Here is a 20727-nt window from a genome sequence, read left to right as displayed (position 1 = left end):
CAGGAAGTGCTGTTTTAGAAACTCCACATAGATTATGGAGTTCATCTTTACCCCTTCAGGGATCCTAAAGGGGCCAACAATCTCTCTCCCCATGATTCCAGCCCAAAACATTACTCCACCTCCTCCTTGTTGGCACCTTAGCCGTGTTTTCATGGGGTGTCCATCAACTAGTCATCCTCCACTCCATCCATCTGGATCATCGAGCGTTGCACGGCACTCATCGGTGAACAAAACAGTTTGGAAGTCAGTCTTCATGTATCGTTTGGCCCACTGGAGCCGTTTCTGCTTATGTGCAGTGGATAGAGGTGGTCGACAGGATGGCTTAGGCACAGTTGCAAACCTCTGAAGGACCCTGCATCTTGTTGTTCGGGGGAAGTTGGAGGCACCAGCAGCTTCAAAAACTTGTCTGCTGCTATGACAAGGCATTTTTGCAGCTGCTCTTTTAACCTGACGCAATTGCCTGTTGGAAAGAGTCCTCAATTTTTCCTTATCAGCACGCACACGTGTGTGCTGGGAATCAGCTACATACTTCTTGGATGTGCGATGATCACGATGAAGTGTCTTGACAATGTTGATTGTAGTCATGCCTTGACCTAAATACTCCACAATTTGTTGCTCCTCAGCAGCCGACACATCCTTTTTCTTTCCCATTTTGGCAAAAAATGTAGGCTGCTTAATAATGTGGAACAGCCTTCTTAAGTAGTCTTGCCTTTATTTGGACACACCTGCCAAACTAATTTGCACAGGTATCTGCAATTGCTTTCAGTGATATAAAGAGCCCTGACACACATCACCATCAATGAGTTTAAATGACAAACAAAAAAATTCTAACCTTATCACTCCTAAACTCTTTTTGCATAATAATTTGGAACACAGTTTAGATGCCATTTTAAAGGAACATTTTGTATGCTGAATAAAATCCCCTTTGTGGTGGAAGCTTTGTTTATGTTCTGTACTATTGAGGGACGTATTGTCATCCTTTCTGCTTTAGGACTGAGAAGTGTGGCACCTGTGCTGTCAATTAAATGTGAGTGTGAGAAGCAATACTAATTGTTTTTGATGGGAAAATTAGTTAAGTTCTCATACTGCAATATTGCACATACTTATTGATAAATGTGATCATTTTCTGCTTGACACACTTTTATGTGAAAAGTCATTTATTGTGTAGCAGTACTCTGGTTTTATCTGCATTTACTACATTTTTCTTATCTTCCAATATTTAAATAAAATATATATACGTATTAACTGCGAAACTATTTTAATCACATTTTTACAATTTGGAAAATAGTGAAATGGATATTATAGTTTTTATTTAACTTGCAGTATTTCATATAAGAAGATAAATTTAGCATGCATTCTGGGCTTTGTGCCCCAGAAAAATAACATCATAAAGGTAATCTAACAAACGCCAATCTAATCATTAAGGTCCCTTGTGTTTTCTCTAACCCTGATCCCTTTGACTAACAGTTCTCCCTTATACAAAAACATGCAGAAAGACTTAAGGCCCTGTCACACTAAGCGATATCGCTAGCAATATCGCTATAACTGGTTTTTGTGACGTTATAGCCATATTGCTAGCGATATCGCTATGTCTGATACTTACCTCCGATCGCTCCCCCACTGGTTATCGCTAATCGCGCAAGAACTTCCTGGACCGTTTCTGCTGGCGCCGACGAGTGACGCGTGGACGCGGGCGGGAGGACGTCAGGATCGCCTCGTCTGACAGGTAAGTAGCGACTCCCGACCCCTGCTATGTCGCTGGTGAGATCTGCCTGTGTGGCAGCTCACTAGCGACCACTTAGCGATGCACCAGCGATCCTGACCGGGTCATATCGCTGGTCGGGATCGCTGGTGCATCGCTAAGTGTGACAGTACTTTTATCGGTCTAGGGAAGTCAGGCTTGAAGAAGCCATTAGTAACCTGTCTGTGAGTTCATAGCAGAGACACAAAACTCAGTTCATCAAGACCTGTGTTGTTCACTCCTGTCTTGATAAGGGCGCGCCTGTTTCACTAAAAGGCACACGCCTCTTATTGAATAAGGAGCGTCTTAAAAGTGGTGTGCGCGTTGCCTCAAATCTTGTTCCTGCCGAAGGTAAAAACATCAAATGTCCTAAAATTTTTGCGCAACCTTGAGTTGCCTAAAAAGTTTTCAACATTTCAAAGAGTTTACTCTAGATTTCCAGAGTAAACACTTTGATGAATTGGGGCCATAGTACCTAGCCAGGTTTTGAAAGTATATTTTCTTTGAAGCCCAGCAGTTTGCCAGAGTAAAACATACACGGCTGCAATAACAAAACCAGAATCTGAATCATGCTTCCTGTGGTTTGGACATGAATCATATGATGGCTTCCCTTTAAATTCAAGCTTAGTATTGACAGTGTCAGTGTTATACAATATGTGCTCTAACAATAGATACTCAGAATCTATACATTGTGATAGTTACTAGTCTATGTTGTGTGAGGGATCAGCTCTGAGGTAGACTCTGGTTCATACACAGGACGTAATTCGTTCATTCAAAACAAATATGTTTACTAAAAGTTAATAAACCGTCAGTCCACATACAGCATGGGCTCACCCGTTTAAACGTGACTCTTTTTCTCTCAATACTCCAGTAGACTCTGAGCAGCACATGCAAAGCCTCCTCACCTTGCAAACACCCAGACAAAGTGAGACAGCCTCTGCTGCCTTAAATCAGCCATTCCAAGACCTGTACTGGAGGTAAGTGAATAGCTGATTCCCCTACCCCCTAGCTCTTTCAACTGCTTATAAAACCTGGTCCCATAATCTGGGCCCATTTAAATACCTTTCACTATATGTGTTGGAGCCTGCTTCTCTGGGTCCTACATCACCAAGGCTTGGCACCTCAAGGACCCACATACCTCCCTTTCACAACTTGTCCAACTGCCACCTTACATATTCCCCCTCTGTCCAAAGTCGGGGAGCTTGGAACCTTCTGCCAACATACAATAGACCCATGCATCTGCATTCCTATGATGTTTCCCAGGCCTATGCTCCACCTGAAAACTAAAATCGTGTAGGGCTAGGAACCACCTAGTTACTTGGGCATGTTTCCTTTCTTCACTCACATTCACCTTAGTGGGGTATGGTCCAACACTAATCTGAACCTTCTACTTAACAGGTAATACCTCGAAGTAGCACCAAGGCTTGGCATCTCAAGGACACATACCTCCCTTTCACAACTTGTCCAACTGCCACCTTACATATTCCCCCTCTGTCCAAAGTCAGGGAGCTTGGAACCTTCTGCCAACATACAATAGACCCATGCATCTGCATTCCCATGATGTTTCCCAGACCTATGCTCCACCTGAAAAATAAAATCATGTAGGGCTAGGAACCACCTAGATACTTGGGCATGTTTCCTTTCTTCACTCACATTCACCTTAGTGGGGTATGGTCCAACACTAATCTGAACCTTCTACTTAACAGGTAATACTTCAAAGTAGCCAATGCTCACCTGATGGCCAAACATTCTTTTTCCACTATGGAGTAGTTCTTCTCACGTGTGGACAGCTTCCAAATGAAGTACATTACAGGGTATTCCTCGCCATTAATCTCCTAGGACAAAACTGCTCCCAGCCTGACATCCAATGCATCCGCCTGGACCACAAACTCTTTGGAGAAGTTGGACGCCATCAAAACTGGCTGTTTACAGAGGGTCAGTTTCAGTTCCTGGAAGGCCGCCTCAACTTCTGGGGACCACATAGCCATAGCCGACTTTGTCACTTTCAGAAGATCCATCAGCTGAGCTGCCATCAGGGCAAAGTTAGAGACAAATCTTTCATACTAGACCATGATACCTAGAAATGCCCTGACCTGCTTCTTCGAGAGGGGCTGTGGCTGGCTCTGGATCACTCCAGCTTATTTATTTGAGATTTAATTTCACCTCTACCTACCACGTAGCCCAGATTCTTGGCTTCCTCCATTTCCATAGCACATTTTTTTGGCTTGACGGTAAAGCCTACCTTCCTTAGAGCCTCAAGCATGCCCTGAACTGTGCCAAGATGACTTCCCCAGTCTGGACTGAATATGACAATGTCATCTAGGTAGGCCACTGCATACTTTTTGTGGGGTGCTAAGATCCAGTCCATCGCTCTATGGAAAGTAGCTGGAGCTCCCTGCAACCCACACTGCATCCTGACGAACTGATAACCTCCATCTGGCATTAAAAAGGCAGTCTTCTCCCTGGCCTCTTTGGTCAGGGGAATTTGCCAGTATCCTTTAGTGAAGTCCAGGGTGGTGATGTACGAATATGGTCCTAGCCTCTCAATAAGCTCATTTACCCTAGGGACTGGTAGGTGTCGAACTTTGAGACCTCTTTGAGCTTCCTGTAGTCATTACAGAACCGCCACTCAACATCTGCTTTTGGTACCAACACTATGGCACTGGACCAGCCACTCTTGGATTCTTCAATGATCCCTAGATTCAGCATCCGCTTCACCTCTTTCGAGATCACCTCTCTGCAGGCCTCTGTAGTCAGATATAGCTTCAGATTGATGCAAACATGAGACTCTGCGAGTACCTCATGCTCTATAAACTGAGTGAGGCCTGGAAACACAGAAAACAGGTCTTTATTCTGCTGCAACAGTTCCTGACATTGCTGTTTCTGTGAGTGGGACAAGGTGTCCACTACCTTAGCATCTTCCACACTGACTTCGGGCTTGGCCACCAGACAAGGATCTTCCATGAGTTCTCTGTCGTGCCCCAGTTTAATCAGATTAACATGGTAAACCTGGTACAGTTTCCTCTTCCCCGTTTGGTGGATTTTATAGTTGACTTCACCAACTATCTCTACCACCTCATAGGGGCCCTGCCACTTGGCCAATAACTTACTCTCTACTGTGTGTACCAGCACAAGTACTCAATCCCCTGGGTTGAACTGTCTCACCCTGACGACCTATTATACACACTGGATTGTGCTTTCTTTGCCATGAGAAGGTTCTTCACAATAGGCAGCATGTTGGCCATCCTCTTTTACATCTGAGCGATATGTTCCACCACACTTCTATAGGGTGTGCTTTCAGCTTCTCAGGACTCTTTCACCACATCCAGGAGTCCTCAAGGGTGTCAGCCATAAAGTAGTTCAAACGAGGAGAAGCCTGCAGATGCTTGGGGAACTTCCCTAATGGATAACAACAGATAGAGAAGCAGACAGTCCCAGTCTTGGCCGTCCTTCTCCACTGCTTTTCTCAACATAGCCTTCAAGGTTTTATTAAACCTCTCCATCAGTCTGTCCATCTGGGGATGGTACACTGAGGTCCTGAGTTGTGAAATCTGTAGTGTTTTGCACAAATCCTTCATGACCTTCAACATGAAGTGGAGGCCTTGATCTGTCAGTATCTACTTCGGCAGGTGGGTTCGAGAGAAGATATGGAGCAGCTCCTGAGATACACTTTGCAGAGGAATTTTTTAAGGGCACCGCTTCTGGGTACCGAGTACCATAATCCAGGGCCATCAAAATATATTGACCGTATGTCCTCTTGCAAATTTTACCAGGGGCCCTACTAAATCTATTGCTATGTGTTTGAATGGAATCTCAATGATGGACAACGGTACTAGAGGACTGCGGAAGTTGGCCAACAGGGAGGTTAGCTGGCATGAGGGGCAGGAATGAAAATATTTCATAATTTCTCTGTAACACCCAGGCCAGTAAAATCTCTGGAGGATACACTCTTGGGTCTTATCTGCCCCAGGTGACCAGCCAACACATGGGAATGAGCCATTTCTAGAACATTGCATCTATAGGGCCCTGGCACCAGTAACTGCTCTATCACCTCACCCCTTGGCTTGGTTACTCTATAAAGCAGATCCCTATTCATTGTAAAATGAGGTAACTGACTGTCAGCACTCTGCTCCATAGGCACCCTATTTAACAATGTCACATTTTCAAATGCCTCTTTAAGATTTAGGTCCTTGACTTGGGCAGTTCTAAAGTTTTCCTCAGACACCTCCTGCTCAGGAATGATGGCCTCAGGGAATGCTACCTCACCTTCTTCGCCAATAAGCACACACACAAGAAACATGTCTATTATGGCCTGCGGCGACGTTTCTTTAAGAGTGATCTGGCTGTCGTCCGAACAACCAGGAGTCCCCACTTTCCCCCACATGTCCCAGTACAATGCAAAGTTCCGTCCATTTATTATGGGGTGCAACAAGTCCTTGACGACCCCCACATCCTCAGATGCGGTGCCACAGTCCGTGCTTATATCCATCCGGGTCACACCTCCAGTTCACAATCTGTCCATCTGCCACCTTACAGTTGAACATAAACAATCCAATTCAAAATGTGACTGAATGCAGAAATCATCATGTTAATAAATGTTATCAAGCTGAAACAAATTTTTCTGCTGATAAATGATCACTTTTTCTATGTAAGTTCAAAAATATACAGGTATGCAAATTTGCTCCCCTTCAGAATAAAAATGAATGTCTATATAGTGTCACTAATACCTGTGGGAGTACTATTTATCAGCGAGAAAATGCAGCTGAGGTATGAAAACAGCTGTCTACAGATATGGTTTGGCAGATATCTTTAGTCATGACTCAAGGCACTAAAAGGGGCTTTCTCAAGTTTTCTCTTGAGCAGCTCAGAATTATGCAGTCTCCTCATTTCTTGGTTTCTAGCAGGGCAGGCACTCCTCTTTGAATGACAGTTCTAGTGAGTAGCAGAACTGTAGTATTAGTAGCTCGGCATAATTTCTGCTGTAACACATTCAACTATCAGTTGTTTATTCTGGAGTGCACACTGCAATCAATTTATTTCCATATAGAGATAACGGCATTTGAACAAGCACACGGCTCTGAGAAAGCGGATGCCGGGGGATTGTGATTCTATAGGATTGATAAGAACAGCTTGGGTGTAAGGGAGGTGAGCATCTTAAGCCCCCGTTACACACTGCGATATCGCTAGCAATATCGCTGTAAAGTCACCGATTTTGTGACGTTGCAGCGATATTGCTAGAGATATCGCTGCATGTGATACTTACCTCCGACCCGCTCCCCCGCTGGTTATCGCTGATCGCGCGAGAAGCTGCTGGACCATTCCTCGTCGTCCACTTCCTGTGGCGCTTCCTGCTGTGACGACGAGCGACGCGTGGAGCCGGGCGGGAGGACGCAGGATCGCCGCGTCTGACAGGTAAGTAGCGATCCCCGTCCCCTGCGATGTCGCTGGTGAGATCTGCCTGAGTGGCAGCTCACTAGCGACCACCCAGCGATTCACCAGCGATCCTGACCGCGTCATATCGCTGGTCGGGATCGCTGGTGAGTCGCTAGGTGTAACGGTACACTTACTGTTCTAAAAGAAATCAATCTGTGGAGAGAGTTAACTGGGATGTTACGAGAATGTAACTACTGTCCACACTCGGCCAGACACTTTGGTCAAGCACCATGGAAACCAGCTTTACAATATGAAAGTCAATTGAATACTTATTTTCATGGTGTCTAATTAAAGCTATTTAATAATAAGAATGCCCTTTTAAATGGAACAGCTATTGTCTAACTGGAGGCATGAGAGAAATAGTTTAGTTCTTTCTGAGGGATAGCTCATTTGTATACATACCTCCCATGGAGCATTACCTGTAAGACTCCGTGCCTAGACTTGATCTCCTCAATGAGAGTTAGCACCTCCAAAGTTGGCACAAAGGCATATAATCATCATCTATCAAACTAGTCCCCTGTTCTGTACTAATGCAGATCAAAAACAATGTGAAATCTGCCTATAGATGTTTTTGCTAATATTCTTAGTCATTTATAAACACTCTTTTATGAGTCAGATTTGTTTTTACAGGCTTCGAGTAAGTTTGTGTGGTGCCCCTGAGGGTTCAGTCGCCAGAGGTCCTGCACCTCCTCCTGAGGTGTGGTGCCTCACTACTCACGTAAGATGGGGGACACCTGACCAGACTCCAGCACCTGCACCCAGCACAGACACCTTAGAACAGCAGGGCATCCTCTATGGCCCCAGCTTGGTTCATGAAGGGTGCTGGGAGGTGGGTGGAGCTTAGTTTGCACCAGAAGGGGAAAGCTGACAGGAAGTTAGTAGGAGATCCACAGAGAGGGATGGAGTGAAAGGACGTATATGCAGCTGCCTCTTGTGAGCTGGAGCTGCTGGCAAGGAAAGAGAGAAAGATCAGTTCTTCAGAGGAAAGATAGAAAAGTACGGAACGTGTGGAGGAGAGAACTGGGATCGGAGCTAGAGCAGAGCCCTTTCCTAAGTTTAATGCGCCAAAGGCCGGGCCCCGGTATCCGAGGCTGTGTGTGAACTAATGATCCTACAGCAGAAACCGAATGAATAGAAGTAGTGACCACTTGATTCCCACCTAAGACTCGACGACACAGCAGCAACGTGTGTGAGCCGGGACATGATTGTAAGGAGTCCCTGAAGTAGGCTATAGCTGCCTGTCATGTGAGTGGAGTTCTAAGTAACAGCAAGAAATAGGAACCTGAGTGTAATTCATAACTCAAGTACTTCAGATTAGCGCTAGTAAGGAGATGTTCAGAAAAGGCACATTTGGAAGGGAGTGCTGTAAGGGTGTATTCCATCTGCCTGGGAGTTGGCTGAGCCCCTGACCTGGAGGACACAGCACAGAAGTGGGCACCTGTCTATGCCAGAAACGTGAGTAAAGCTTTGGAACTGCATTCAGCTGTTTCATTGCCTTCTTTCTGCGCCAACTCCTTCAGCACTGCTACATGTCTGTGTCTAAGCACTACACCATCTACCTTAATATCTACTATCACTGCCCTGGGACTACAGCTGTGCCTGTGGAGAGCTATTACATCTCTGCTGCCATCACACCTTCTGTCCCAGAGGATCTGCACTGCAGCGCTGGTCCCCTTCTGACCAGATACCACAGGTGGCGTCACGAACTTATCTACATATAAACTTCATTCAGCATCAATCCTCTTAATTTACATGGACACCCAGGGCCACGGACCAGGTCACCGCCACTGCGACACTTCCCCTTTAAGACACTGGCCCGGTACCGAGTGAGAACCCCACTTGCCCTAGGGGTGCTCCATTTGCATGCTATTTCATACAGCATTACCTGAAAAGCTCACAAAGCTAGAATGAACAGAATCAGTCTTACCATTTAAATGTTCTGAGATTAACCTTCATACCTGTAAATGGAGCAGCCTGGATGCTAGATGAGTATTTGGAGTAGACTGTAATGTCCTTTTGCCCAAAGGATGATGGTATGCTTTCTACCGATGGTGTGCTCAGAGAATACTTCTCAAATTCATCATCTTCAGGAACAGAAACACTTTCAGGAGCTGGAGAACTGGGCATGTTTTCCACTGTAGTGTTCAATCCATTTATAATTTCATCACAGCGAGCAATGAATTCTTCACTGTCTGGACTCATTGGTTTTTTAATAATATCGGAGTCTTCTTCACAAGAGAAATCAAGCTTCAGCTTTGGAGCTTCCCTATGGTTTTGTGTAGTTTGTATTTTCAATGTATTTTCAATGAGGCTTGAGTTTTTCTTATTATTATTTTCTGTATTGCTAGCTTCCTGGCCCAGAATATCCTCATTTTTATTATGTATATCTGTTGCTGTCTTTTTTTCCACAAAATCTTCATTTTTCTTCACTTGTGTTTCGACAGAATCTTTTTCAGCACATAACATATAAACCATTGCATCATTATCAAAGTCATCTTCCTCATTGTATGTACCTTTAATGATCATTATTGCATTCTTTTTCATCTCTTGAATGTGTTTTGGTGGTTCTGGAGGTAACATGGTGTCATGAGGTGGTTGTGGTGAAGATGTTCCTGAGTCTGGCGATATTCCTGTGTCATAACTGTCATCCCATTCAAGGTCATCTTGCAGCTTTCCTCCAATAGAAGGAATCTCAGAAGAGAAGGAATCTAATTGTTTTCTTCCACTTCTGAAGGTAGGAAACTCTCCTCTTCTAAAACTGTTTTCTAGTAGAGATTGAAAAGAAGTTTCTGGGTCTGGTTTTTCGCCATCGTATGGGGCTGACCAAACTCTACAGTCGTCTGCGCATGCAAGGATATTTTCTTCAGCTTCACAAAGGTATTTAAGATAGTTTGCATCAACACTTTTCATATATTCCTCGGGAAACATGGATTCAGCTTCACATGAATTTGATGATATATTAGCCTCACTGTCATCTGAAAATACAATACACAAGGCTTTGTCAAGTCAACTATTATAACATTTAACAACTTTATTTTTTCTCTTACTTTCATAGCTTCTTTTTAACCCTGCATTTCTTATTCTTTCACTGCTCCAATACAAACTCCACTTCCTTCTTACTTTTCACTCTCTAAATACTGACTCCACTATTTTCCTGTTTCCCCTATTCATGGATTTATTTCACAGTCCTATTTTTTTAATTAAAGTTCTTTCACACTCAGAATCTTGCAATTTTTAAGGTGTCTTATAACGCTCTTGTGCTAGGCTAAAACTTTGCAGTCATATGTTAGGATGACCAAATAACAAGCAGTGTCCAAAGCTTTTCTCTAATCAGATCTGAAGGGACAAATATTTGTATTAAATTAAGGAAGGAGAAGGCTAAAGCATAAAGAAGTGATATGTATTTCTGCAGTTCTGAACTATCCATAGGTTTTTCAGCCTGCTCCAGTACAAACATATTTTAAAGTTAGACAATTTTTCCAGCTCAAAGTCCATATAGTGAAGGAATTGTACTTCCTGTCACCGTGTACATCTTCCTCTAAGGTAAATGCTCTCCTGACATCCAGCTGATTGTAAACGGGAAAGTTATTATTGCAATTGTTCAGAATCCTGATCCTCTTAACCTTAGGAAAGTTACACTGGAATGCACACACACTACCGAGATAGCAAACAGGGCAAGAGTTTAATCTGGGCCATTGAAAGAAACCATTTCAGGTCAAGTTAGTTAGACTTTGTGTTTTGTTAAAAAATATGTAAGACGAAAAGATTTTGTTCGCTTTTGAAAATACATATCTAGAGGATCCATTGGGTGACACATTATTGAAATGATACTTTGTTACATTTGGTGTGAGTTTTGCCTTTGCTTAATACAAAGAATTGACAAGCTATTAAGTCTTTAGGAAAAGCAATTTTAGGGAACTGTCATTCGTTTTACTCTAAGCATGAAAGTATGAAAAAAGATCTTAACAAAAAATAAATATTTTAAGAGAACAGAGGGCTTTTAAGGAAATGAAACACTGATTATCATCAATGTCTGATGAGCTGAGATTAGGAAATGGTTTAAAATTTGAATTTGCCACCTTCACCAAATTTTACAAAAAAAATTGATTTGCGGCAAATTTCAATACCGCAAAGCTTTTGATTGCCTGTAAAGGATGTGAAGAATACCCTGAGGTCTATTAGTAATATACTGAACTCATTTTGAGCTCTTTAACACAAACAGAAAATGATGGTTTTAAACTGCCCCCTTTGTTTGCAGTTTGTCAAGAATGAAAAAAAATAGTTTAATTAAGGTGTTGTACTATAGCACAAATCAATCAACTCACGGTCACACTGTCTCTGAATCTCACCTGATTCTTTGCTATATTATTCACAGAGTGAGTCTACCTCTCCTAATTTCTTTATTTTTCAGTGCTTTTGTACACAACAATCAGATTTAGGCCTTTCTATAAGTATTTATAAGGGCTCGTGCACACGACCATAAAAATTAGATGAGTGCTATCTGTTGTTTTGACGGATAGCTCTTGTCCACATATTATTCTGTGTGGATGTGTACAAGTCTGATTTTTTCGGTCTCAGGAAAAATCTCAGTATGCCCGAGTTGCATCCAATTGTCGGATTGCACTTGGCCATTCATGTCAATGGGTGTGATTTTCACAGACTGAAGGAACGGAAAAGATGGAGGTTTTTTCCCTCTTCGTCATATCTAAGAAAATCGGATCACACTCTGATCAAATTTTGATCAAAATCTGATCAGAGTTTGATTAGCATAGTAGTACTGATTTTCTCAGATGAGAGAAAAATTGTTGTGTGACCTTTGCCTAATGATGTGCTGTGCCATCTGATCTCCTATATTTAGGTTGTAAAATCCAAAAATTGATGCTGCTTTCCCTGCCCTCATCTTTTCTATTTGCTGTGATAGCCCCACATCTGTTTGACTGTGCTAAACCATGTAATGTTATAGATACAAGGCATTAAGGGGCAACCCACATGGTCGCACCTCACGTCATTAGCCCACTCTATGTCTGCTGCAATTGCTAGCAATTTGTGAAATGGCACTGGGAATTCAAATTGTTTGAATTTTCCAGTGAATTTCAGGAGATTCAACTAGAAGATAAATTGCAACAGATCAATCCGCTCATCTCTAGTAATGAGTAGAAGTTAGAGCTCCATGATCCCCTAGCAGAATGAAGTGACCATAACACTCTCTGTGTCAGAGTTTTTACCTTTTTGATTGAATTTCAACAACATTATGCGATTTTTGTCCAGATCTTTTCCATTAATTGTAGTGTTAGAACAGAAGTCAGGAGTTAAGGCCAAAAATTTAGCAGCTGAGTAGCAGTCCCGTTCTTTTACTGCACTGCGTTGGCTAAGCATCATATAATTACATGGTAAGAGATACCTGAAAAATCAAGAACGCGTTGTCAATCCTAACCACTTATATATACACATATATATAGGTATATAGTAAAATATATCTTTGTACCATGTCAGCCTGCAGATAGAGAAAATAATAAAAATTGAGAGTCCTCAGTGGTTGATACTTTTTAATGGCTTCCTGAAAAGATGGTGACAAACAGAAAGCTTTCAAGAGTACATAGGTCTCTTCATCTGACATGATTTAACACAAAATATCAGAGGTGTCTTTTGTTCCATGGAGATGCAGTACCTTCTTTTATCTTCCATTTTGCTATACGAAAAATATACTTGTGTACAGTGTTAGGTAGAAAGTAGAAAAAATCAAAATATAAAAATTGAGAGCCTAGGATACTGTGTTAAACCATGCTTGATGAAGAGTCTTAAGCAGTCTCAAAAGATCGTTAATTGTAATTATGCTTTCAGCTAGCCATTTAACCACTTTACCCCCGAAGTTGGTTTACTGACCGGGCCAATTTTTAAAATTCTGACCACTGTCACTTTATATGGTTATAACTATGGAATGCTTCAATGGATCTCGGTGATTCAGAGTTTTTCTTTTTTCGTGACATATTGTGCTTCATGTTAGTGGTAAAATTTATGTGATATGACTTGCGTTTATTTGTGAAAAAAATGGAAATTTGGTGAAAATTTTGAAAATGTTGCAAATTTTAAACTTTTCATGCCCTTAAATCAAAGAGATATGTCACACAAAATAGTTAATAAATAATATTTCCCTCATGTCAACTTTACATCAGCACAATTTTGGAACCAATATTTTTTTTGTTAGGAAGTTATAAGGGTTAACAGATGACCAGCGATTTTTCATTTTTCCAACAAAATTTACAAAACCATTTTTCTTTTGGGACCACAACACATTTGAAGTCACTTTGAGGGATCTATATGACAGAAAATACCCCAAAGTGACACCATTTTAAAACTGCACCCCTCAACGTGCTCAAAACCACATTCAAGACTTTTATTAACCCTTCAGGTGCTTCACAGGAATTTTTGGAATGTGAAAAAAAATAAACATTTAACTTTTTTTTTACAAAAAATTTACTTCTGATCCATTTTTTATATTTAAAAGGGTAACAGATAGCAATGGTCCCCAAAATTTGTTGTGTAATTTCTCCTGAGTATGCTTATACCCCATATGAGGGCGAAAACCCCCATTGGTGGACGTCGGGCACTCAGACCATTCTCATGGAGTCAGTTTTTAACCGTTTGTGCAGACACCTGCACATTTGTAGGGCTTTGGCAGTGCTCCTCCTGTTCCTCCTTGCACCAAGGCTGAGGTAGCGGTCCGGCTGCTGGGTTGTTACCCTCCTACGGCCCCCTCCATGACTCCTCATATACTGGCCTGTCTCCTGGTAGCACCTCCAGCCTCTGGACACTACGCTGACAGACACAGCAAACCTTCTTGCCACAGCTCGCATTGATGTGCCATCCTGGATGAGCTGCACTACCTGAGCCACTTGTGTGGGTTGTAGAGTCCTTCTCTTGCTACCACGAGTGTGAAAGCACAACCAACATTCAAAAGTGACCAAAACATCAGCCAGAAAGCATTGGTACTGATATGTGGTCTGTGGTCCCCACCTGCAGAACCACTCCTTTATTGATGGTGTCTTGATAATTGCCAATAATTTCCATCTGTTGTCTATTCCATTTGCATTTTTGTGAAATTGATTGTCAATCAGTGTTGCTTCCTAAGTGGACAGTTTGATTTACTTGGAGTTATATTCTATTGTTTAAGTGTTCCCTTTATTTTTTAGGGGCAGTATAATAGCTCATTTATTTTCATTAAGTATAACAATAGATGCTACACAAGAAAAAAATATAAAATAAAGTTACAAAGGAAATATGACGTTCAATATTTTGGATTCAGTTGGGTCGAGAAAATGGCCTTCCCCCCAACTGTTCCCACAAAATTGGAATCATACAAGCATCCAAAATGTTGTGTTTTGTTTAGACATTAAGGTCCCTATACTGGAATAGTATATGCTTTGTCGTCTGAGATGTCCATTTTTTTGTCTTTTCTACATAATTTAAAAGGATTTGCCAATAAAGATTGTTCAATTTTAATCAATTGCCCTGTGTGTTGAACTTGATCCACTTCCATTTCCTCATTGTCCCAGGCGCTGTGCAGCAGCGAGGATATCGTGCTCCTTGCCGGACCGGGATTACATCTCAGGTGAGCTGAAATTTTCTTTTTCTTTACATAAAAAAAGCTAAACAATGTACGGACACTCTATAGGTAAATGGGGAGTGTCACCATCCTACAAGAGAATATATTGTATATGTAGCAAGGATAAAGTATTAAAGTATAACTTTTAATGTATTTTAGGATTAAAAAATAAACCTTAAAGGCCTATAGCAAAGTCAGTCCAACAATGTGCGTAAAGGTGCCGCTCATAGAAAACAGTGCATGATAATAAGTACAGTAGTTTGATCTCATTCAGTTTCCAACAATAGCTCTCTGATGTTCAGGAGCATGTATATGATCTAGAAGGTTAATGCTGGTCTATACATCACCTAAACCTCACTGTCATGCCCCATACCTTTACAAGGGCAGTACACAAGTGTGGGACAGCCACGAATGTTATACAGTACCCCAAATAACCTACCGATGCATTTCTTACTCTATCATGAGGATTTATGAGCGGATGTACTGGAGAGGGACTTAAAATAGATCAATGGAAACCCAGCAAAAGACATGCAGAGTTCTGATCTTGCTGCAACTGGTAGCCACAGTTTTTTATTTTGTGAATCAGCCCCTTTCTGAGAAAACTGGTTCAGTTACTTTTAACTGTATCTGTATCTCCCAAAAGGCCCTTAAGGTTTATTTTTTATCCTAATATACATTGAAAGTTATATTTTAATACTTCTCTTCTTGCTACATACACAACTAGTGGGTACAGGTTAATCATTGAAAAACAACCCCATAGCATTATCTTCTCCTTCATCAACCATTACAGCTAGCTCAATGCAGTCAGGCAGGTAACATTCTCCTGATAATAGAATCTCACAGGGCTAGGTAAATATATAATCTGTCAAAGAATATGAATTATTGCTGGTAATCTGTTATACCAACTAGATTATTGCTGGTTCTAAAAAGATTATCTATTAAAAGTTTCCCTAATAACACCACTGAATAGGTATATTCATATTGTGACAAAGTCATTCGCGAGGTGCTGGAGGGGAGATATGGTTCACTGAGGCTAATGGCTTCACTTATGTAAAACCCAGAAGTTTTCCTCCAGCACATTAAGTGTTGCAAGGTGTTAACTAGCCAATTTGTTTAAGGGCTCGGTTTTTGTGGACAACCATGGAGCAAGTGAGAGGTTGTTCACCTTAGCTCCACCCCAGGGTGTGGTCTGGGGCTTACATAGTTGGCCTCCAGAGTAGGGCTGGAGAAAGAACTTCAGCGGTTTTTGTCCTGAGGAGGACAGACTGAACCTGAAGATACTACATTTTCCAGAGCGGGCAGATCCCTGCAGATGTATGGACTGTGATACACCATTTTGTTTTGCTTTTCTGTTTTGCCCAAAGTACTCTGTTTACTTTTCACTTCATGTTGCTTTATGCAGTCTGTATAATAAACCAACAGAAGATTTAAAGAGACAGTATTCTCCTTTCCTACCTCCATGTACTGCTGAGTGAGCTGATCTACCACAAATGGTCTTTTGAATGCTGGCAACGTACCAGGAACATGAGTAGTGACTGTGAACAAACCGAGTGTCCTGGATAAAGGTGGCCATAAGCCAGGAGACAAAGTCAGACACTATGGAGGACCTCATTAAGCATCTGGTGAACGCACAGCTGCAACAGCTTGCACATCCGGAGACAAGTAAGCTGCTTATCCAACAGATGCAACAACAGCAGCAGCTCCAACAACAGCAGCGGCACCAACAAGACTAGTTCAGATTACAGCAGCAGCAGATTGAGATGCTTGCTGAGGCAGTTCGTGGGAGGCCGGAAGTCCGTTCCCTAAGTTCAGGTGACAGCACATATGTCTGGAAGGTGTTAAGATGAGCGAGGCAGAAAATGACATTGAGCGATGACGTAGAGGCATTTTTGTTGGTTTTCAAATGGGTTGCAGAACGGGCGAAGCTGCCCCCAGAGCAGTGGGTGGGTGCTGTCTCCCTATCTGACTGGCGAAAACCAGAAGGCTTAATATGACTTGTCCTCACATGATGTCTGGGAATATGCCAAATTAAAAACAGAAATATTCGCACATTCAGGTGTCACTCTGTCTGTCGGAGTCCAAAAGGTTCATATCTGGGCTTATTATGGTGATAAACCGCCTCGCTACTGCATCTAGTACAGAAATGGTTGCAGTCAGAGTCCTCCAATCCAGCTCCAGCCCAGATGGTCGAGTGGGTTGTCATGGACAGATTTATTCACTCCCTCTCTAGGCCGGTGCAGACCTTGGTTACCCAGTGAGGCGTCCATTATATTCACGGGTATGACAAGGACTACCTCGTTGCCAGAGTGACTATAACACCTTGGCACTCAGTCACAGAAGATCAGCATAATCAAGGACTTGTTACACCCCGTGATAATTGAGAGGGACTTCAGCCTGTTCTGGAACTTGTTGGGAAAGGCAGGGTTGCCTACTAACTCAAACAGGAGTTGATTCACCAAGGAAGAAAGAATTTCCTTCAGAGGTGGATGGGTTCCCCCTGGGCGTCATTGCTGGCAACGAGGACGAGACAGTCACCCATTAGGATGAGTTTCCGGAGTTGGAGGCTTCTGGGGGGAATATTGAGACAGCTCAAATGGAAGACCTTATGTTAAAAGGGGCATGGGACAATGTGACTGTGTTCAATGGGGCTGTCCAAGAGTCAGGGGCCGACACCAGATTCCTTTATTTTGCAGTTAATGAGGAGTTACTTAATCGGGTCAATAAAGAGTGAGGTGAAGTATTAGAGCAGCTGTTAGTTCTGGGACCCCATAGACGTAGGGTACTTTACCAGGCCCATTCTCATGTCTTGGAGGGGCACCTGGGTGTAGGTAAAACCCAAGAGCAGGTCCTTCAAAGGTTCTACTTACTTTTGTGTCACAGGGAGATTGTTAAATTATTGCCGGTCCTGTCCTACTTGTCATTTAACTGCTTCCATTTCCCAATTCCGCAGGCCTCTAGTTCCATTAGACATTATAGAGGTCTCATTTGACCGGATTGCCATGGATCTTGTAGGACCCCTAGTTAAGTCTGCCAGAGGCCACAATACATCTTGGTGGTCATGGACTATGGAACACGGTACCTGGAGGTAGTACCAATGAGGAACTCCTCATTCAGGAATATAGCATAAGAGCTAGTCCATACTTTCTCCCAGATGGGCCTACCCAGGGAGATTCTGATGGACCAAAGAACACCGTTCATGTCCAACGTAATGAGAGAGTTATGTAAGGCCCTCCAGATTATCCAAATCAGGACATCTGTGTACCATCCACAGATGGACAGCCTCATTGAAAGGTTAAACAACGCCTTGAAGTCTATGCTGAATAAGGTCATGGTGAAGGATGGCTGAAACTGGGATTGCCTATTACCATACCCACTCTTCTCCATTAGAAAAGTCCCACAGGCCTCTACAGGATTCTCGCCATTCAAGCTGCTATACGGACGGTACCCTATGGGACTTCTGGACATTGCAAAGGAGACCTGGGAAGCGGAAGTAACACACCATTGAAGCGTCATCGAACATGTGGCCCAGATGCAGGACAGGATTGCAAGGGTGATGCCGATTGTGACTAAGAGAATTCTTCAAGCACAAGAGGACCAGGCAAGGGACTGCAATCGGTCAGCAAGACTGAGACAGTTTAGCCCTGGAGACTGGGTGTTGGTGTTGATCCCCATGGTTAAAAGTAAGTTTCTGGTATGGTCAAAAAGTTGAGGGACGTCAACTACAAGGTTCACCAACCAGGGAGAAGAAAGCCGTACCAAGTGTACCACATCAACCTGCTCAAAACGTGATGAGACAGGGAACAGGTGGAAGCTACATGCCTGGGGACCAGTCTGGAAACCAGGGTCGAGGATGTCACAATGGCAGAGATACTGTCACTGGCCCAGAAACAACAGTGCCGTGAGCTGCTTCAGCAGAACCGGGACCTGTTTAAGGAGTCACCAGGATGTATGCAGGTTGTGGAGCACGAAATCTTGACTGAACCGCATGTGAGGGTGAATCAAAAGCCATATCAAATTCCCGAAGCCCGATGCAAAGTGATCTCCAAAGAAGTGAGGAGAATGTTGAGCCTAGGCATCATCGAGGAGTCAAAGAGCGGCTAGTCCAGCCCTACTGTCCTTGTGCCAAAGTCGTACGGAGAGTGGTAGTTCTGTTATGACTACAGGAAGCTAAATGAGGTGTCCAAGTTCGATGCATATCCAATGCCCCAGGTCCATGAGCTTATTAAAAGGCTAGGGTCAGCCAGATATATCCCCATCCTGGACCTAATGGAAGGGTATGGCAAATTCTACTGTCCCCAAGTGCCAAGGAGAAAATGGCCTTCTATACACCTGATGGGTGCTTTCAGTATACTACAATCCCGTTCAGACTACAAGGAGCCCCAGCTACCTTCCAGAGGGCCATTGACCGGATCCTAGCCTCTCACAAAACGTATGCCACCGCTTATCTGGACGACATTGTGATCTTCAGCCCGGATTGAGGAAATCATCTGCAGAAGGTCCAGGTATTGGATGCACTGAGGAAGGCAGGGTTTACCATAAACCCAAAGAAGTGTGCCCTGGGGAAAGAAGAGGGAAAATACTTGGGCTACATTGTCGGGAGAGGTGAAATAAAGCCGCAAATAGATAAGTTGGAGGCAATCCAAAAGTGGCCACAACCAGTCTCTAAAAACCATGTTAGGGTGTTTCTGGAAATTGTGGGATACTATCGGCAATTTATTCCGAGTTTCGCCATGGTAGCCGCCGGTTGACTGATTTTCCTAAGGGCACAAAGATGTCAATGGCTAAATGGTCTTCTAAAGCAGAGATGGCATTCCAGGAGTTGAATCTCGCCTTGTGCAGACAGCCGGTCTTGGTCGCACTGGATTTAACTAAACAGTTTGTGCTCCAGAAGGACTCTTCCGACATTGGTTGGGAGCTGTGTTGTCCTAGGAAACAGATGGGGATGAACATCCAGTCCTATACCTGTGTAGGAAACTCTGCTCCTGTGAAATAAACTATGCCATCATAGAGAAATAATGCCTGGCCATCAAGAGGACAATCAACACCCTGAGATGATACTTGTTAGGCAGGAAGTTTAGGCTAGTATCAGATTATGATCCCCTGATGTGGATAAGGGAAAAGAAAGGGAAAAATACCCAGGTGACTAGGTGGTCTCTAGAGCTCCAGGATTTTAGTTTTCATGTGGAGCAAAGGCCTGGAAAGTTGCATGGTAGCGCAGATGCCCTGTCCAGACTTCCCTGTTTAGTGAGTAAAGGTGCCAAAACTCCTGGCTTTGGCCAGAGGTGGGGGATAATTGACAAAGTCACTAGCAAGGTGCTGGAGGGGAGATATGGTTTGCTGAGGCTAATGGCTTCAGTGATGTAAAACCCAGAAGCTTTCCTCTAGCACATTTAAGTGTTGCAAGGGGTTAACTATCCAATTTCTTTAAGGGCTGGGTTTTTGTGGACAATCATAGTGTGGGTGGGAGGTTGTCTACCTTATCTCCACCCTAGGGTGTGGTCTGGGACTTAAATGGTTGGCCTCCAGAGGCAGTCAGTGTTCAGTATGGCTAGAATGAGGAAATCCAGCGGTTTGTGTCCTGAGGAGGAAAGACTGAACCTATGGATACTAAATTCTCCATAGTGGGCAGCTCCCCGCATATGTATGGAATACATCATTTTGTTTCGTTTTCCATTTTTTGTCTGAAGGGCTGTGTTTATTTTTCACTTCCTGTTGGTTTATGTTGTCTGTACAATAAACCTAAAGAAGATTTAAAGAAACAGTATTCCCTTTTTCTACCTCCGTGTATCGCTGAGTTTGCTGATCTACCACAATATATACTGGGACTATTTTATTACATCTCTACCAAATTATTGATAAGGGACTGCATAATAGCTAGCAAACCTGAAACTCAATATGGGAGTTGCTAAACCCTTGAAACAATATTATTGTTGATAAAGATTAGAATTCA

The 20727-nt window shown here is 43.0% G+C and overlaps 1 protein-coding gene across 1 annotated transcript in view; it reads right to left on the bottom strand.

The window, feature by feature from the left end:
- The window catches only part of FHIP1A (FHF complex subunit HOOK interacting protein 1A), a 424416-nt gene that overhangs the window by 15782 nt on the left and 387907 nt on the right, over positions 1-20727 (bottom strand). Inside the window, exons 9-10 of the mRNA XM_073576260.1 lie at positions 12400-12575; positions 9133-10149 (exon numbers count right to left, since the gene is read on the bottom strand). Coding sequence (XP_073432361.1) covers positions 9133-10149; positions 12400-12575 — 1193 coding nt within the window. The remainder of the gene's footprint in view (positions 1-9132; positions 10150-12399; positions 12576-20727) is intronic.

The sequence above is a fragment of the Dendrobates tinctorius genome, unplaced genomic scaffold (assembly GCF_039654945.1).
Source record: "Dendrobates tinctorius isolate UK_male_01 unplaced genomic scaffold, ASM3965494v1 ptg000008l, whole genome shotgun sequence".
Classification (NCBI taxonomy): Eukaryota; Metazoa; Chordata; class Amphibia; order Anura; family Dendrobatidae; genus Dendrobates; species Dendrobates tinctorius.
This window is presented reverse-complemented; position numbering and strand designations above follow the sequence as displayed.